The sequence below is a fragment of the Camelus bactrianus genome, chromosome 9, assembly GCF_048773025.1.
Source record: "Camelus bactrianus isolate YW-2024 breed Bactrian camel chromosome 9, ASM4877302v1, whole genome shotgun sequence".
In the NCBI taxonomy this organism is placed as follows: domain Eukaryota; kingdom Metazoa; phylum Chordata; class Mammalia; order Artiodactyla; family Camelidae; genus Camelus; species Camelus bactrianus.
Window position 1 is genome coordinate 75187995 of NC_133547.1, and position 17574 is coordinate 75205568.

Consider the following 17574-nt stretch of genomic DNA (forward strand, 5'->3'; position numbering starts at 1 on the left):
TTGATTCTCTCAAGAGAGTTAAAATGACCTAATCTTCCAAAAACCTACTTGAAATCATATGCCAAGAGAATTAAAGAATCAGTTCAAATAAGTATTTATCAGGTCCTTTTAGAGTTTGTCTCTCCAGTGTAATTCAGGTCATAACTAATTCTTAAACTTGATCTACTTAGCTAAGGTAAGTTACCAAAGGCCAAGAAAACATTTAAATTCAAAACACTTCAGGCTATTCAGGTTTTCTAAATTGCTAATTTAATCGGTGAAAAGCTAAACAAAGTAGGAATACTGGTACTTTATAAAAATGAAATACAACATTTTGAAACAAATGTTACAGATCTATAAATATTCAGTATATAGCATAACCCCTAGTCATTTGTGTGTGCTTTCTCCAAGCATACTTCTGTACATATGTACAATGTATACAGTGGTTAATGCTCTTTTCTGTTAGGAAATTTTCTTAATAAGCCAACCAGAAAACTTCAGGTGTGACTTTTACTCATGTCAGTGAGCCCACCTTAGTAGAAACTTGAAGCAAGTCCCTGACCCCTAGAGAAGGTCAGTGTTTGAAAAGATACTTGTCCTGTCATAAAGCAAAATGACACCTATGAAGAAATGACTTGGTATTTGGAAAACAGATTTATAAAAAATAACTAAGTGGTTTTTATGGTCAGTTATACACTATGATCTGAACATCAAAAGTTAAAACCTTAATATTCTTATCCAAGCACAGTACTTTCATTGGAAATAAAGAAAAATACATGAGTGGTAACCAGTTATTTTTTAAACTCCCAATTGGGATTTCCGTTGCTGGAGGAAAAAGGTAATTTGAATATTGCAAGAGTAGAAAGAAGCATGTCCCCCTCAGAGGGGCCCCGCGCACTGACGTGTGTCTCCACTGTACCAGCGACAGAACCTCCCTGACGCCCCAGGAAGGCCCTGCTGAGCAGCCCTGGTCACTGATGATTTTCAGGGTATAGATTTCAGTGTAGTACTCACCTGAAACCAGCCCTTTACATGAAGAATTGGTGTGTAAAAAAGGCAATTTAAGTAAGGCTTATTTCCTTTACCAGCGTTTTTGCCATAAAATTCCTTTAGGACACCAAGTTCTTATGATTTATTCATACCTATTCCAGTTTCATACGGTGCACCGCACTGCCACCAGCCCGCCCAGCCCCAAGCCAGACACAGCGCAGGCCGGCCGCAGCTTCGGCTCCGGTTCCCCCGCCCGTGGCTGGGGTGGCGTCTCACCCCCGGGCCCGCTGTCCCGGGAAGCCTGGCTGCTCAGTCACCTGTCTGCAGCTTTGTGTAATCTTTCAAAGTCTCATGTTTGCAAGATTTTCTGTATAATTTCAGGGGAGTTCCTGGGTGACTTCTAGCTAAAAATTCAGCTGTATTAGAAATCCAGGGGACACTGTGGTTCAGAGAGGGGACTGGGCAGTTTGGTTATTCCTTACCTGGAATCACAGGCTGACTTCTTTCGATTTTTTCTGAGTTGAAGCACTGTTAAGACCCCATCTCACAAACCTAGTTTTTAGCACTTGCCTTAATTCTTTCGGTTCAGAACAAGACCGTCTCAACATTTGTGAGAGGGCTGGCTTCCCAGACACGGGAACCTCTGTACGTGCTTATGCTGGGTAGCACGCCTTTTAGTTTTAAAGCTCTTCAAAACACTAGCTAGCTCTGAGGACTGAAGAGAAGGAAGGAAGTACTGCAGGTTGTCCAGGTTCTCTCTCCACAGACCCACGCCTTTCCAATACAAAACTGAGACAGAGCTGAAGATTGCAGGGGGCGCTTAAAAATGCAGGAGTCAGGGAAGGGCTATGGGCTTATACCTTATTTCCTAGGCTTTTCTGCTTACTGAACCTGACCTCAGAATGCTGGCTTCAGAGTTGTCTGATTCGAAGCCCAGGCTGTGCAGGCTCCTTGCCTTCCTGCTTTGAGTCACATTCCTCAGAGCTCCATCCCACAGCTGAGCTGATCCCTGACGCTCACACTGGACAGTGGTCCCACTTCTGTGCCAGCGGGTACAAAGGCAAAAAGACTATACTGGAGGGAAGAGAATTTGTCTAGCATCCAGGAAGTCATTAAAAAAGATGATACCGCCATTAATAATGTATCCACTTAAAACAAACACATGCCAGAGATGGCAAGAAGTCAGAAGTGTCCCTTGTGGGGTTTTCTCCTTACTGCTTGAAACCATGTATCGATTTAAGACACCCTTTCAACTGTTTACCAGAATGCCTGTGTGAGAAATGTGGAATCTTGTAGCTGGTCCGCTGGGAAGAAAGGAGCCCCCTAGACTAGAAAGGGTGAGTCTCGCCTGCGCAGCATACAGGCCGCGGCCAGGGGCGTGTGTGCTCCGGGTCGTGCTCTGACGACTCCCCCACGGCACTGAGGGGATGAGGGTCTGGAGCTCACAAGTGAGCCCTCTCCTGCTGTGGTGGAGGACGTATCGCAGACCAACAGAGAGGTTCTGGCTGCCTGTGCAGGATAAGGCTCGGGAGCCGCCTCAGGCCACACGTTCTGAGAAATCCTCTCGTGCAAGTCCAAGGAAGCCACACAGATCCACCAGCCAGGGTGGTGGTGGCCACGCCCTTGGAATGCCTTTATGACTGGTGTGGGGCTGCGCCTTCCCCCTGGCTTGCTTCAGGGAAGGAAACGGGCTTCCAGCATGTTCTGCATCCACCAAAAGCCCTCAGTTCAACCCCAACCCTTGAAACTTGGCAGTATCTGTGCAGACAAAGTAAGTCCTCAGTTCACCCTTGCCTTTGACGTTGATGAGTCCGCGGCATTCGCAAGAGTAACCTAGTCCCTGGAGGATGGTACAAGTCTCTTCCGTAACCTGAAAAGGAAAAGAAAGCTAAGTCTTCAGAGGCAGGAAGAAAACCTGCCGTGGGAGGGACAGACAGAAGTCGGCCGACAGGCAGCATACGTGTCTGGTTTCCCTCAAGAATTTTGTTGCTAGAATCCCACAGCTGACTGACACCCGGGTTCCCTCACCTCTGCGAAGGTCTCTTCCCCTTGGGTACAGGTTTCCCCAGGTGATTTTTTACCTGGATTTTCCCAAGTTCTCCAGTGCTTTCCATTCGACTGGCGACATTGACCGTGTTTCCCCAGATGTCATACTGAGGTTTCCGTGCCCCAATCACTCCAGCAATCACGGGCCCGTGGTTTATGCCTGAAGATAATGTTTGCAGTTGGCAGATCATAGAGGCAAACCTCAGGCTTGTAAGGCCACAGAATCCACCCGGCAACCACAGAAGGCATTGACAGAACACAACTGAAATGAATGTTGGAACAGTGCTTCCTGAGCCTGGGACAGGAGATGGTACTTAGGATATGAGGAGGGCGAACCTTGACAGTTCTTTCTCAGACTCTGCTTTACTCGAGGAGAAGCTTGTGTCCAGTGTTAACACTTTCCTCATGTCTGCTAACTCTTAGCGAAGAGTGAATAGGCTTTGGGCACTGACCCTTTTAGCTAACAATGACTAGTTAGGTTATTGACTTTGCTTTGTTCTAAGTGTATTTTAAGGTCACCTGCTTACAGCCAGGAATCTGAGCTCTGCATTCTCTGTAGTGATATATTCGTATTTATTTAAGACTTTCAAAAATAACTTTGTAAATAGTATGCAAGGAGCGACTGGGTAATCGCTGAGGTTGTAGGGTCAGAGAGAATTCTGCAACTTATCATAACTGATAGCAGTGCACACTGGGCTGAGTGGGCTTGCCAGGAGACAGGGGCTGCACAGTCCCACCCGCCTCCCCGGGGCCTCACCAACGCGGAGGCGGAAGGAGTTGAAGGAGTGCCGGTTGATGCCGTCCAGCTTGCTCATCAGGGCGGTGCTGAACTCCACCATGATGCCGATGTGGGCATGCTGCCGCTCCAGGTCCTGCGGACAGAGCGCTGCACGCGGGGCCGGGGCCATCACACCCGCCTTCCTGCCTCCACCAGGTGTCAGGTGGACACTCCAAAGCCCCCTGAGCTGGTAAGTGCTGTGCCCGAGCCCGGCCATGAAACCCGTGGCGGGGGTAGTGGGGCAGGCATTGGTGGGACCCTCTGCAGAGGCTCCAGAACCTGCTCTGCCACTGAAGATCCCCTCCTGGTGAGGGGCCACATGCCCCAGACCCTCACCAGAATCCTCCCTCAGGCTTTGTCATTCTCCCATAGGATGGGGCATGGGGAGGTGCCCCTTTCAGGTAAAAGACAGGTCTAGGGCTGGGACTGGAGGCCACCAAGTAGGCAGAGTACCTGGTTCTCGTGCCCTGAGGGGATGCTGAGCCCTGCCGCTGCCATGTATGTGCTGCCGATGGTCTTGATCTTCTCCACACCACTGAACTTGGGCTTTAACAGCAGCTGTAGGACGAAGGGAAGCAGGGCCACATGACACAGCTGCAGCCGGGGCTGTCCCAGATGCTGAGAAGGGTTAGGATTCCCTCCCAGCACCACTTCCCGTGCACACATTCCTCATGCTGGGCCCTTCCCAGCTGAGTTCACACCTCCGTCCAAGTGGGGACACAGCCTCTGGGTTCTCTCTCTGCTCCTCCTCTCATCTCTGTTCCCTGACATTCCCTGTCTCCTCCATCCTCATCTGCTCTTGGTCCTGCTAAGGAGCAGACACACCACCCAGCAGTATCTACACAGGAATGTCGATTATTTGTCTGCAGCTGAGAGTTAAGCCCAAACTGACTTCCTCTGAAACAGGTTGATGACACTGGCTTAGCAGGAAATCAGACTGTTCTACAAGGACCTAAATCTAATCTAAGCAAGCTGCCCATCACAGGGAAGATAACAAAATACTTATTGAAAAAACAAAATTTGTATGTACCTTTTATAGTTTGTGTAATGTGTGTTCCTCCCAAGGGAGCCACACCATGTGTGTTAACTGGGTGCAGGACGCCCCCACCCTCTCCTCCAGCTCAGGGCGGGGGTGGGGGGGAGCCCCGCCCGCGCAGGCGGCGGGGAGGTTGGGGCGCACCTCATCGAAGTCAGCGATGATCTCATTCAACAGGCGCAGGCACTCCAGCCCTTCGTTGTTGATGTCACACTCTGTGTAGAACACTTTAAAGTCCGGCACAGACGCAAACATGACACACACGCAGTCGTAGGACTGATGGTACCAGTCCTGGATTGGGGTGAGAAGAAGTGAGACTCTGCGGCACCCCCCGGCCTCGTGTGGGGGCGGGGAAGCAGGCCCTGGAGACGATTCCGCTCCAGGAGCAGATGTTACTGGCATGGGGAGGGGGTCAGGGGTGGGGGGTGCTGAGCAGTGGTTCCCAGCCTGCCTGTACCTGAGACCCACCTGGGGGCTGTTACAGAATAGGTTTTGAATCGGTTGGTCGGGGAGGGTTAAGCTCAGGTTAGTTTTGGGCTCTTAAGTACCCTGGGTCTGTACGGCTGGGGTTGAGAGCCCCGGGGCAGTAGAAGGTAACAGGCAGGAGGCCTGGGTTCCATACGCACTGGGCCTGGGTTTCCACATCTGTAAAGCTCACTGCTACACAAAATTGGTAGAAATGCATGTTTTGATCAACAGATGGTCCAGATTACAAAGCCCTGCACATTTGCTCCTTGCAACAATCCTGCCAGCCAAGCAGTCAGCCCCTTTTTACAGATGTGAAAATCAAGGCCCAGGGCAATGAGGCATCTTGTCCACAATCACACCGGAACCCAGGTCTCTGACTCCAAAGCCTGTGTTCTTACAGCGGATACCACCATGGCCTCCTGGGCGCACCGTGGGGCCCAAGAGCCACAGAAAGCAGGTGCAGAAAGCATGTGGCAGCTGTAACACTTCACTCCACGGGACAGCGTCTATGCCTTCAGGCTCCCTGCCCTAGTGACTGAGCCCCTTCTCGCCCACACCTCGTTTAACTTGTCACCAATGAAGTGGGCGGCCACGTGGGCTGGCAGGACGTTCTCTAGAAGGAGGCGATTAACGTTCTCCATGGTTTCAAACTCCTCGTGTTCCATCTTGAACTTCTTCTTCCACAGACAGTCCAAGCGGCAGTAATAATCAATCTGCGGACAGAGGGCAGCATCAGAGTCCTGGCCACAGTGAGCGACGACAGGGCACACTTGTAACCCTGGGGGTGACGGAGCCAGCCCACCAGCACCCCCACCCTGTGCCCCTGGCAAAGGTCTCCAACTCAGTAGGCACCCTCCAGGGGCCTTAAAACCTCAGTCACCCATGACTCAAGTGACTCGCAAGATTAAATGTCACTCATGCCCGGATGGGAGGTAAGGACACTTACTCAGGACCCCAGACCCAGGGGCCAGAGCTTCCCTAAAGACTGCTGTCTTGCGTGCTGCTCCAAATCTGAGGCAGCCCCAGCCCCAGCCCCAGCCCGTCCTCTCTCCAAGTAGAGAGAAAAGCTAGGGAAGCAGTGGGCATTTCCAGGCTGTACCTGTCTGGAGAGCATGATGAGGGTGGTGTAAAACAGGACCAGGTAGAAATTGATCATTGTCTTCAGATCCCACGAACAGGATGGGGGGCTGCTGGATGAAGGGGAAAGGCAGGTGTCGCCTCCAGTTCCCCTCAAAGCCCCCCAAGCACAGGAGGTGGCAGGGGCCCAGACACAGTGCCAGCCCGCGGGCAAGTGAACAGGAGGGCAGAGATCGTGTCCTCATGCTTAGCAAACAAGACGGCTTCAGGTTGTAGAGAAAAGAGTGTTGTGGGGTGGAGGTTGACAGGGAGATAGGGGAGGCCTCTCTGAGGTGACATCTGAGCTCACACCTGGTGCAAGGAAGAGCCGTGGCAAAGTCTGAAGGAAGGTGCTCCAGGCAGGCGGGGGAGCAGCCAAAGGCAGCCAGAGCTCCTGCAGGTGAGCAGGGCTCGCAGGTCGGCAGGGCTGTGCAGGCACAACCTTGTTCTGGGTCCTCAAGCTCCTGCCTTTTAGTTGAAGGGGAGCCAGGCCCGTCTCAATCCACTTGGGGTCCAAAGCCCCTCGGAACCATGCACACACACCAGACCCTCCCATCTGTCTGGGAATAGACTATAGACAGCGGCTCTTTCCAGAACTCTGGAGATCCAGGACACAGCTCAAAGCAGGGACCTGGGCTCGAGCTGAAGCCTTGCCTCCTCCCTGCTCCCCCGGAGACCAGCCGAGAGACAGGATGACCCAGGTGACCTCTGTGGGACCAGGGACATCCCCCTGCAAATGAGTCACACTCAGCTCTGAGTCTTGCACTTCCCCTCTGTGAAGTAGAAACCATGCCACCTGCCAGACCACCCCACAAGGTGTCCAGTCCAGAGGGGACTGTGAATGCAAAAGCACCTTAGTTTGAAATGACACTGAGACAAAGCAAAACAAAAAGTGCTGCAATGGGCTACAGTCAAGACAGGCAGGGGGACTGGGGTCCTGGCAGTGAGTGACTTGGGCCCCACCTGAGGGTGCCATTGGTCTTGGTGAGGTTGCTCGGGCTGTGGCCACAGCAGTCCCACTGCCAGCATGGGGAGATGTTGAAGAGCACCAGGTAGGCCACCAAGGCCACTGTCAACAGCACGACCTTCAGCTCCAGGCTCATCCGCAGGAAGACAGAGCAAGCGATGAAGGCCAGGATGCAGCTGCAGGTGTAATACTGGGAAGACAGGGATGTTGGTCACCTCACTACCTCCCGTCACCAAGAGGCACCTCCTGGACCAGTGGTCACCAAAGGGAGGGGCACCTTTAGCCATGGGGGAACCTGGGAAGAGCCAGTGTGTCTTCAGCATCACTCTCTTGCCTTGTTGACCTCCCTTAACAAAGAGCAGGCAACAGAATTTAAAACGTTTTAGTATTGTGTTGTTTTTACTGTATTCTTATTTCTAATTATGGCAAGAGAGCTTACTTCAAGGGATAAAAATGTACTAAATAAAACTGCAGGTGGGGTGTGGCTGTGACAAGGTCAGGGCAGTGGTCTGAGTTCTGCCATGAGCTGGCCCTTCCCAAAGTGCATCTCTGCCCGTGTTACTCTCCAGCTCAGGATCATGCTGTGGCTCCCCACTACCCGTAGAATAAAGACCAAGTTCTCACACTCCACTCAGAGCTGGATCAAACCTACTTCTGGCTTCATCCTCAGTTCTCCCCCACCTCCTCCCCATGAAGCACCTGAAACCTACTGTGTCCACTAGCTGCCTCAGCTTTTTCTCACTGTCCCTTCTCCCATCCCCCCATCGCATAACTTTCTGCCCTTTAGAGACCAGCTCAAATTCACCACCACCACCCTCAAGTCCCACAGCCCTCATCCTGTCCAGGAGGGCGCTCCCACCCGGCTCTACCGCCTGTGAGGCAAATGCATCAGCCTCTGTGCACCCGCTTCCCTGTTGATGCCGTGGAGGTCACGATGGGTGTGGTCAGGAGACAGCCACCAGCAGAGGGTGCTCCCACCCTCTCACCTTCGACCCAGCATGCCAGCACCCGGACCCCTCGGCCCACGGGCCCTGGTTTCTCGGCCTCCCCTGGGAGAGGCTGGACTCAGCTCTTCCACACCTGTCCACACAGGGGCCATCCCAGTGAGGACACACTCACCGGGAGGAGCTCACACAGGGTCCTCTCCCGGCTGCTGGCGGCCCCCTGGCCTGTCTCGTTCCCAGCAGGCAGCACCGGGACCAGGAAAGGCATCAGCGGCTACAGAAAAGACAGGTCCCCATGAGGTGTTGTCCAGGGGCTCCGGGCTGGGGATCTGGAGGAGCCAGAGGGCAGGGCCTGGGCCTCCATGAGCACCGTGGGCAACTCCCGCCAGGCCCAGCTCTAAGCTTAGCACAGAGCCATGGAGCCCCGACTTCCCACCGCAGCCGGCAGCTTCAATGCGGAGAGAGGGTATCAAAGGAAGACATGAGGACGCCACCCCCAGAGCCCTGTCCCAGAGGCTGACTCAGCGGGAGAAGGTGGGAGCAATGTTTTCAGTGAGGTCCCTTCTCCCCAGGTGATGCTGAGGGAGGGGATCACAGAGTCCAGAGTGCAGGGGGCGGGCAGTGTGGGAAAGAGGCACTGAATCCAGATGTCAGAGCTGGGGGGTCGGGCCAAGACAAGTGCCACCTCAGCATGGAGCTCCAAGCCCGCCCGAGAAGCAGGCCCCAAGCTCATGCTCATGCCCAGGAAACTGGGTCTCGGAGAGGCTGGGCCGGGACCTCCTCCCAGGGGGCTGAGAAGAAAGACTGAGACGTTCACGAGGACATTGTGGCGGCTCAAGACATCTCACCGTATGAGCTTGGCCGCACAAGAGCTCTAGGGGCGCCAAGTCCTCATGTGACAAATGCAGGGTGAGGAGCCCTGAGCTGCCAGACACTCCACAGGGCCCGCCCATGGGGCTCTGGATACGGTCACGCCAGATGCCATTTTTAGGCAACAGGATTATAGGATTCTAGAATCTAGCTCCCAGGGTCAGAGACTGGCTCCCTCCCCCAGGAAGTGTGCACGGCCCCAAGGGGTCCTTGCCAGGCCTGCCTTCCCCCACCCCCAGAACCCACCAGGTTGACGACGGCGATGGTGAGCAGGCTGCCGACGGTCAGGACAGCCAGGGACACCCGCAGCAGGGGCTGTGTCTCCACCCTCTCAGAGATGGCTCCGAGCGTCCCCCAGGCCGGGCAGCACCTCTGTGGAGTCACAGGGTCGAGTCAACCAGCACCCGCAGCTGCACCCGCACCCGGAGGTGAGGGAGAGCCTGCTGGAGGCCTGGCCAGGGGGCCCCCAACCCAAGGGCCCTGAGGGCATGAGAGCTTCTGAGACCTCCGCTGGGGAGAGTCAGGTGGTGGTATACCCCCAGCCTGGAGCTCAGGACACATGTGGAGTGCAGACAGAAGGGACATCCCCACCCCTGGGGCCGGGGACAGCCACAGCCACTTGGGGACCACTAGCACCTAGGAAAGAGAATCCTAGGAGAAGCCTCTGAGCACTCAGCAGATTATCCTGGAGGTCAGAGGGGCAGAGCTCACAGGGAGGGGTGGGGGGTGGGGGACACCAAGGTGGGGGCAGGGACAGTGGGGCCAGGCTCCCACCACACAGCCTGGCACCCAGTCAGGGGCCTCCCCACTCACCAAGAATTTATCCGCAAAGCACAAGCCTAGCACCAGCCCCAGCACGCAGGCCACCAGCCCAAAGGACACACCCAGAGCTGCCACCCTGGAGGGGACGGAGAAACACAAGTTCTAGGGGACCCTCTGCCCAGGGCCAAGCCTCAGGCAAGCTCCCCATCCCCACCACCTCAATTCACCTTCTGCCCCCTCGAAACAGCTACCTATACTCAGCCAAAGGGGAGCCTCTGAACACCATGGTCCAGCTGCCCCACCCACAACACACGAAGCCTGGCCAAGACTCCAAGACCAAGGTCAACATCACACCCCCCTTTCTGGGCCAAGTATATAAGAAATGGGTGACTGTACAGCCTTTAGGCTCCTGTCTGGCACATAAGTACCATCTGAAAGTGTTCCCTGTTTCGTCTTTATTAACCACATCCTAAACCACAATCCTAGTGGACCCTCTGGCTTAACCACCCTTCCAGAAGCCACCAAGTAGCTGACCTTACTCCCTCCCTGCGACCTCAGCCCCCTGTCCCTGCCCTTGCCCCTACCAACAGAGCCTTTGGCAGAAGCAGGAAACTCAGCAGCTCCTGTGTCCTGGCCCCACACCCTGAATAAGGCATTAACCCCCGTGAGCCTCAATTTCTCACATCTAAGAGAAAGATGGTGATGGCTACGGTTTTGGGGAGCTGGACCTTCTAAGGCCCTAAACACCTAAGGTAAGGCAAGGGTCACAAACTTAAGTGCCCACAGGGCCACACAGATAACAGGTGACTTTGAAGGTGAGAGGCATCTGGGAGTGGGGAGGCCTGCTGCATGCCATTGAAATAAAACAAACAAACCAAAAACACCCAACCAGGTTCCTGGGGCTCGAAGGTATAAAGTTACTAGAGTTACTAACTCTAACAGCAGCCCTGTCCTGCCAGTCACAAAGCCCCTTGCAGGTTTTCTAGCAGGTTCTGCAAGGTCACCACCCCTCCTAGCCTGACCCCAGTGGGCTTGACCACCGGCCCACCCCGCCACTGACCTGGGCATCAGCAGGACGTGGACGAGCAGGATGCAGATGAAGACAAGGCTGGCACAAGCGAAGTAGTAGCGGGCCCGGGGGATGGGCGCCAGGCGGTACTGGGGGCGACAGACACTGTGAGGGGCGGCTGGGCCGCTGAGGCCCCACCTGCAGGGCCACTTGCTCCGACCCCTTCTCGGGCTCCACCCTGGCTCCAGTTAATCATATCACAAAAAAAAAAAACTTACACGCCCTCCTTGACTTCCAGGGGACAATGTTACATTATCATGAACAAAAAATTTTCATTTGTTTCCATTTTGCAGTTTCTGGTGTATAGTCAGAGGGGATACCTTCCCCTCCCCTACTCCTCTCAGATCTCTGCCTTTAATTCCAAGGTCCCTGAAAAGCCCGTGTCTCAAGTCCATGGACAAGAGACAAACGTGAGCTATGGGGCTGCTGTGACTGGGGTTAGTGGTGGGTCTGTTCTCACCCCAAACCAAGGAGCAGGGCCAGGCCTGAGCCCCGAGCTGCCAAGTGGGGGACCCTGTGCTGCCTGGCCCTCCACTCCAGGCACCATCTCAAGATCTCAGCCCACAGGGCTCCTGCCGTAGATGAGCAAACTGAGGCTCAGGGAGCCCGGGCCACACAGCCAGTGGAAGGCCTGCCCGGTGGCTCTGCTGGTCACCACACCTCCCTCCAGACCCCACGCTCCCCGTCTAAGGAGCCCCTTCAAGCCTGGAGGCTGCAATGGCCGAGAAGTCCCAACACCAAAGTGCCTCTCAGATGGGCTATACCTGAGGCCAAGACACCCTGAAACCTGAAAGTCTGTGAAATGGGTACCAGTGCCCACCTTGGCCAGCGGGGTGAGGGTGGAATGACATACGTGTGTGCCTTGGATGTTGCCAGAGCCAGCAGGCACTCAACAAGTAAGTGAGTGGCCACCAGCCAGCAAAAGCACGGCGCTACAGCAGCCAGACGGGAGGGCTAGCCAGGCCCCGTCAATGCTGAGTCTGCGTTTGGGGCATTTCCTTAAAAAGGCCAACGTCGTCAGCCTAAGGTGTGCGCTGGCCAGTATCAGCTGAGGTCCTGGCTGGCACTTGAAGGGAGCAAAGTCTCCCAAGCCAAACGGGCGAACACGCTAACAGGGACACGCCAGGTTCAGAGGTGAGGTGGACAGGAAGAGAGCCCAAATGGGGCTGGACTGAGCCCCGTCCCCACCCCAATGGCAGCTGGCACGATCCTGCAGCACGCTCCCTGAGCTGACCTTCTGGGGCTGTTTGCTGCCCCGTAGCTGGGACCCCCACCCCACCTCAGGCCTTGGATCCTCCATTCCTGGGGCTGCTCAGAGGTCCTCACCTCTCGCTCAAAGCCCTTCTCCAGGAATATGGACCCAAAGGGGTAGAAGTCATCAGACTTGGAGCAGCAGGGCCTGTGGGGCAGCAGATACAGACAGTGAGAGGTGGGGAGAGTCGGGGAGAGTCGGGGAGGAGACCCAGCCTCAGGAGGGGAGTGGGAGTGGGGAGAGGAGTAAGGGCTGGGTGGGGGCCACCCTCAGTGGGGAGAGGGGAGCGGTAGGTGGAGGACCAGGCCTCGCCCTCAGGAGGCAGCACTGTGGACACAGCTGGACCTGGACATGAGGCACGAGGCAGGCCTGCGCACACAGGGGTCCATATTTGAGGGGGACAGGGGCAAACAGAGGTCTCAGAGCCTCACCTCGTGGAGCTGAGCCCCTCGATGGCTGACAGCATCTCATCATCATATGAGTCATCCTCTGACCGCCCCTTAGGGGACGCACTTCTGGAATCAGACACCCACAATGGTATCACCCCAGGGACCCATGTCCACTCTCCCAGAGGCAGGGTGTGGAGCAGACGATTCACCCAAGTGGGGTTCCCAGAGCCTCATGCAGGATAACGGAGGGATATGTGGGTCCCACTGAGGCCCAGAGAGGGCAAGTGGAGGCCCAGAGAGGGCAAGTGATGGCCCAGCATCACACAGCATTACCCAGCTGGCCAGCAGCCCAGGAAGAAACAGAGGGCAGACTCCTAGCCTGCGGTGCAAGGCCTTTTCCACTAAACCTCAGAGTTCCCTCCCACTGACTCTAAACCCCACTACAGGGTGGGTACACAACAGGCACTCAATCATTGTTATGATCTGGTTGTTAGAAACACTCTGAGCCAAGCCACGACAAAACCCAGGGTCAGGGCTGGGCCTCATGGATACGCCCTCCTGGACAGAGGCTGGTCAGGGTAGCCTGCCTGGAGAAGGTGACTGGGACAGGACTTGGTCAGGAAGGCAGGGGCCAGGGCACGTACCTGTCAGGGATCCGGTGGCGCCGCAGGGGGATGGCCTGGAAGGGAAGTAGGGGGAGGTGGTTATTCTCCAGAACTCAGGGCCCTGATGCTCGTCCCAGGACTGGGCCTACCAACCTCTGGCACTCTCAGATGCACAGGCAGGGTACTGGGGACTGTGCAAGCTGCAGACACCCAGAACTGAAGCTGAACTTGATCTGGGGAACCAGGAGGCCAGGATCAACCCCAGCCACCCCAGAGCATTCTCCAGGTGCCTGCAATTCCCCATCCTACAGGTGGAGCGAGTGAGGTGAGGCTGGGATGGAAGGCCACCCTTAGCATGCGCTCTCCTGGCCCCTTCTGGGGCCCCTGTTCCCAGCTCTCCGGGAGGAGGGGTCCTACCTTGGGCCTGCGCCCATTGGGGACAGGGTTCTCACTGCTGCTCACACTCTCACGTTGGTTGAGGTGTGCGAAGGGCCGCGCCGCCCCCCAGGACTCCAGGTAGCGGGTCATGCGCACAGACGCCCGCATCTTCAGGGCCGCATCCCCCTTGTTGTGCTTGTGGAGGTGCTGGCTGGGCGGGGGTGGCTGCTGGCTCTGCGGGCAGACACAGACCCGGCCTCTCACCCCTCCGCTCTCAGCCAGGAAGGGGCTGCCACCGGCATCCTGCTCCCCGAGAAACACAATGCCACCCAGAGCACTGGCCCATCGGGCAAGAACGGGAAATGGCCAAAAAGAAATCTGCTGGGTCTGCAGCCCTTTGGGGACTGGAGGAAGTCCAGCGTGCTACTTGGCTGGGCTCAGGGGGAGGCCCCAGCTCAAGGTCCTGTCCCTGCCCCAGGCCGGGGAGAGACTGGGGGTCACACAACTGCACAGTCTCTCAGACCCTTCTCAGCTTCCAGGGCAACAGGCAGGGTAACCTCCTCAGCCCGAAGGCCCCACTCGGCCTGTGAAGCTCCTTGAGCCTGAAAGCTTACCCGCCCCTCCGCGTCAGGCACCCCGGGGAGATGGCGCCCAGGGAAGCCACAGGCATCCTACCCAGCCCACCCCCGTGTGGCAGGCACATGTCCCTCCTGTGGGAGCAGCAGGAGGAAGAGAAGTGCTAGATGCCAACCCAGAGCCCCCACCATGGGGCAGCCTTCCAGGGCGTTCCACCCGTACGGCCTGCAACCCACAGCACGGGTCTGCTACCCGCCACGTGCCTGCCATGGCCGTGCCAGGGACACTGTGGCTCAGCCAGGCCCCGAATGAGGAGCCCAGCCCTGCCTCCCTCACCCCAACACCCCCAAGAGCAGTAACACACCTAGGACCCTCCCCAGCTGGGGAGGCCAGGCAGGACCAGAAAAGGCAGAGGGGAGAGGAAGACCCCCAAGGCCTCCAGAGACAAGCCTGGGCTGTCTCAAGTCCCGCTGAGTCTGCCCTCCAGCAGTCCCTGTCTCCTGCGACCCCACAAACCCCCACAGGGCCCAGCACCTAGAGCCACAAGCACTCGCTAAGCCGCAAGCAGCAACTTTCCTGGAAACCTCTAGCCTCCTTCTGGGATAGAAACATTTTTAAACCCTGAGCTGCGTCTGTCTGCCAGGCCAGAGGGAATGGCATGGCATTCAGCCCTTGTGAGGAGAGTCCTGAGAATGTACCTGGGGTGAGGAACCCCCGAGGGGCCCGGGGGGGGGTCACATTTCTCAGTCTCCCCTTCCAATGTCATCAATTCTGCCTACATGGCACCCAGCTGTTTAAGTTCAAGGTCACTGGCACTCCTCTCTTAGGGCAGGGGGACAGACACCTGCCCCTGAAAATGAAATGTGTACTGAAGACCCAGGCTGGGGACAGGGAGAACACCTGTGACCTTCACCGGCCACAGGCACCCCCACAGCCACCTCTGCACACTCGTCTCCGAGGTCCTCACACACGTAAGCCTACAGAAGCCAGGGCTGGGCAGGACCTCCCTGTCCACCACGGGAGGTGCGCCTGAGCATCCTTGTGGTGTGTGCTGTGCAGTAGTGAGAAAAGATGAGGGTGGTCTCTGTGCACAGAAGAGAAGGTCTCCAAGCTATGACGTCTGGTGAAGAAAGCAAGTACATGCCGGTGGGGGCCGAGCTACAGCAAAGAGGCAGACAAGGATCTCCATCTACTTATATGTGCACAGACACCTTCCAGAGGAAGGAACTCAACCACGTGGGTCCCCTTTACAGGGAACGTGCTGGCTGCGAACAAAGACGCGCGGAAAACTTTCTACAACATGCCCCTCATGCTTTTTGAATTTTCAACTATGTGAATGAATAAAATTAAACAACGAAGAGGGAGGTAGGGGTGCCAGATAAAATACAGGATGCCCAGTTAACCCTGCATGAGACACTTCATTCATTCACAAACTACCTGGGCACCTGCTCCATGCCAGGCATTGTTCTAGGCACAGGGGTGGAGCCTAGAGAAGAAGGACCTCCACCCTGAGCCTGCCCACATGGAGCTCACACTGACAATACACAAGTGAAAAAGGATGAACGGGAACACGGGGGATGGGGGAGGAGGGGTCTGGGCAGAGGGAGCAGCAGTGACTCCCTGCTGTGGAGGATCCTGCAGTGGAAAGAGCTTGGCAGTGGAGGGACAGGAGGATGGCATGGGGCTCCGAGCTGTGGGGACAGAGTGAGGGGCTGGAGGGTTTCCATGATGATGGGCGGGGAGCAATGTCAAGATACCCAGGAGGCGTTTCCCTAGGTGCTAACTCAGCATCGATGACCACCAAGGGCACCCTGGGAACGTCAGCAGGACAAAGCCTGAGGGGGTTGGGGAGGCTCACAGGCTGGCCCTCTGCTCCCCAGGAGACTGGCAGTCGGGCCAGCCCTGCGGACGGCTAAGGCCAGAGTGAGAGGGAGCTGGAAACGGCCAGCCGTGGCCGACATTCTTGAGTAAGCCCCAAGGATGATTCACCAAGGGCCTCCAGACAAGTTGGCCTCCCACGGGCAGGAAAGAATGGCCCCTGCAGACGCAGTCAGGCTGGGGGCAGGACCGGGCCCACCCACCTAGAAGCAGCCCCACAGCTCCCCCACCACAGGGTCCCGAAGAAGGCGGGGCTGATGTAGAAAGTGGAGGCACCAGCCAGGCAGGCGGACACGGCAGGTCAGAACCCGGGACACACAGAGTCTCCTGCCCAGTGACCCTGGCCATTCCTGGCTTCCCTGACTCTCGTCCAAAGCATGTTTTTACAACGTGTCTTTTGAAAATCTGGAAGATTAGTGACAACCTCATAGAAAATAAACTAATAGTGACTACCATTTCTAGAATGCTTATGATGCACCTAGTTCACAAGGAGGGCTTCACTCAGCTTTTCTCTTCTGAGGCAGGCCTGCTGTCATTCCAATTTCACAGAGAAGAACACTGATGCCCAGAGAAGTCATCACATGGGGCCTACAACATACCTAGTGACGGGGTGCTCACTCCTACCCCGGGCAGGTGTTTTCCTACCTCTCCACGGCCTTGGAGAGGAGAACACTCTCCCTCCAAGGGGGCCACCCCCCAGGCGTGGGCCCAGCACAGTTCCAGCCACCCCTCCACGGCCCACCACGTCAGAGCCCACGTACCCGGGGGTCGATGACCAGGTAGGTGCGGATGTTCATCTCCTTCAGGTAGGGGTCCCGCTGCTGCCCGTGCCCATCCTCCACCTCATACGCCTTGTCCAGGTGGTTCAGTGTTGCCTCTGTGATGTGCACCCGCCTAGGGGAGACCAGAATCAGACAGCAGCAGGGCCCAGAGAGGGCGAGCACCCACCCAGGGGTGCACAGCGGGCAGGGCCGAGCAGGCCGGAGCCCAGGCCGGCTTCCCCCACTTTGAGGTCACTGATTCCACTTCTGACTCCACCCTGACCCCCGCCCCCAGCCCGGAGTCGGCCCCCGGCGTCTGAACCCACCGCCATCTGGCTGAGCCTCACCCAGGGACTCCAGCCGCCTCCATCCTGTTGGCCAGGGACACATCGTGGGACCACACGTCGTACTGCCACTTGCGCAGCCCGATGACACCGCACAGCACGTTCCCCGAGTGTATGCCCACACGCATGCTGATGTCCACACCTGTGGCCTCCCGCACCTGCCTGGGGCAGAGGCCAGTCACCCCACTCCAGCCACGGCTGCTGGGGGGGCCTGAACCCTGGACAGGTGCGAGGTCCCAGGTAGCGGGTGTGGCATGGGGCATGGGGCATGGGCAGAGCAAGGGTGTGAGGAGCGTGCGGGAACAGGGCAAGCCCAGCTCACAGGAGAGAACATTCTCAGCCTGAAGGGTTGCCTCATCAAAAAAG

The 17574-nt window shown here is 56.5% G+C and overlaps 1 protein-coding gene across 7 annotated transcripts in view; it reads right to left on the reverse strand.

Moving 5' to 3' along the window:
• Positions 1-226: 226 nt before the first annotated feature.
• Positions 227-17574, reverse strand: part of ADCY7 (adenylate cyclase 7) — a 61830-nt gene continuing 44482 nt past the window's right edge. For 4 of the 7 annotated variants that reach the window (XM_045521737.2, XM_074370778.1, XM_045521738.2 and 1 more), the window contains exons 9-26: positions 17212-17370; positions 16865-16997; positions 13689-13883; positions 13311-13345; positions 12709-12792; positions 12352-12424; positions 11017-11114; positions 10008-10092; positions 9441-9566; positions 8500-8598; positions 7377-7570; positions 6397-6484; positions 5855-6010; positions 4974-5120; positions 4247-4351; positions 3773-3887; positions 3051-3175; positions 227-2839 (exon numbers count right to left, since the gene is read on the reverse strand). In XM_045521737.2, the coding sequence (XP_045377693.1) occupies positions 2693-2839; positions 3051-3175; positions 3773-3887; positions 4247-4351; positions 4974-5120; positions 5855-6010; positions 6397-6484; positions 7377-7570; positions 8500-8598; positions 9441-9566; positions 10008-10092; positions 11017-11114; positions 12352-12424; positions 12709-12792; positions 13311-13345; positions 13689-13883; positions 16865-16997; positions 17212-17370 (2164 nt within the window). In that variant the 3' untranslated portion in view covers positions 227-2692. Of the gene's footprint in view, positions 2840-3050; positions 3176-3772; positions 3888-4246; positions 4352-4973; positions 5121-5854; positions 6011-6396; positions 6488-7376; positions 7571-8499; positions 8599-9440; positions 9567-10007; positions 10093-11016; positions 11115-12351; positions 12425-12708; positions 12793-13310; positions 13346-13688; positions 13884-16864; positions 16998-17211; positions 17371-17574 lie in introns of all 7 variants that reach the window. The other 3 variants (XM_045521741.2, XM_045521740.2, XM_010961761.3) reach the window with 3 other exon arrangements.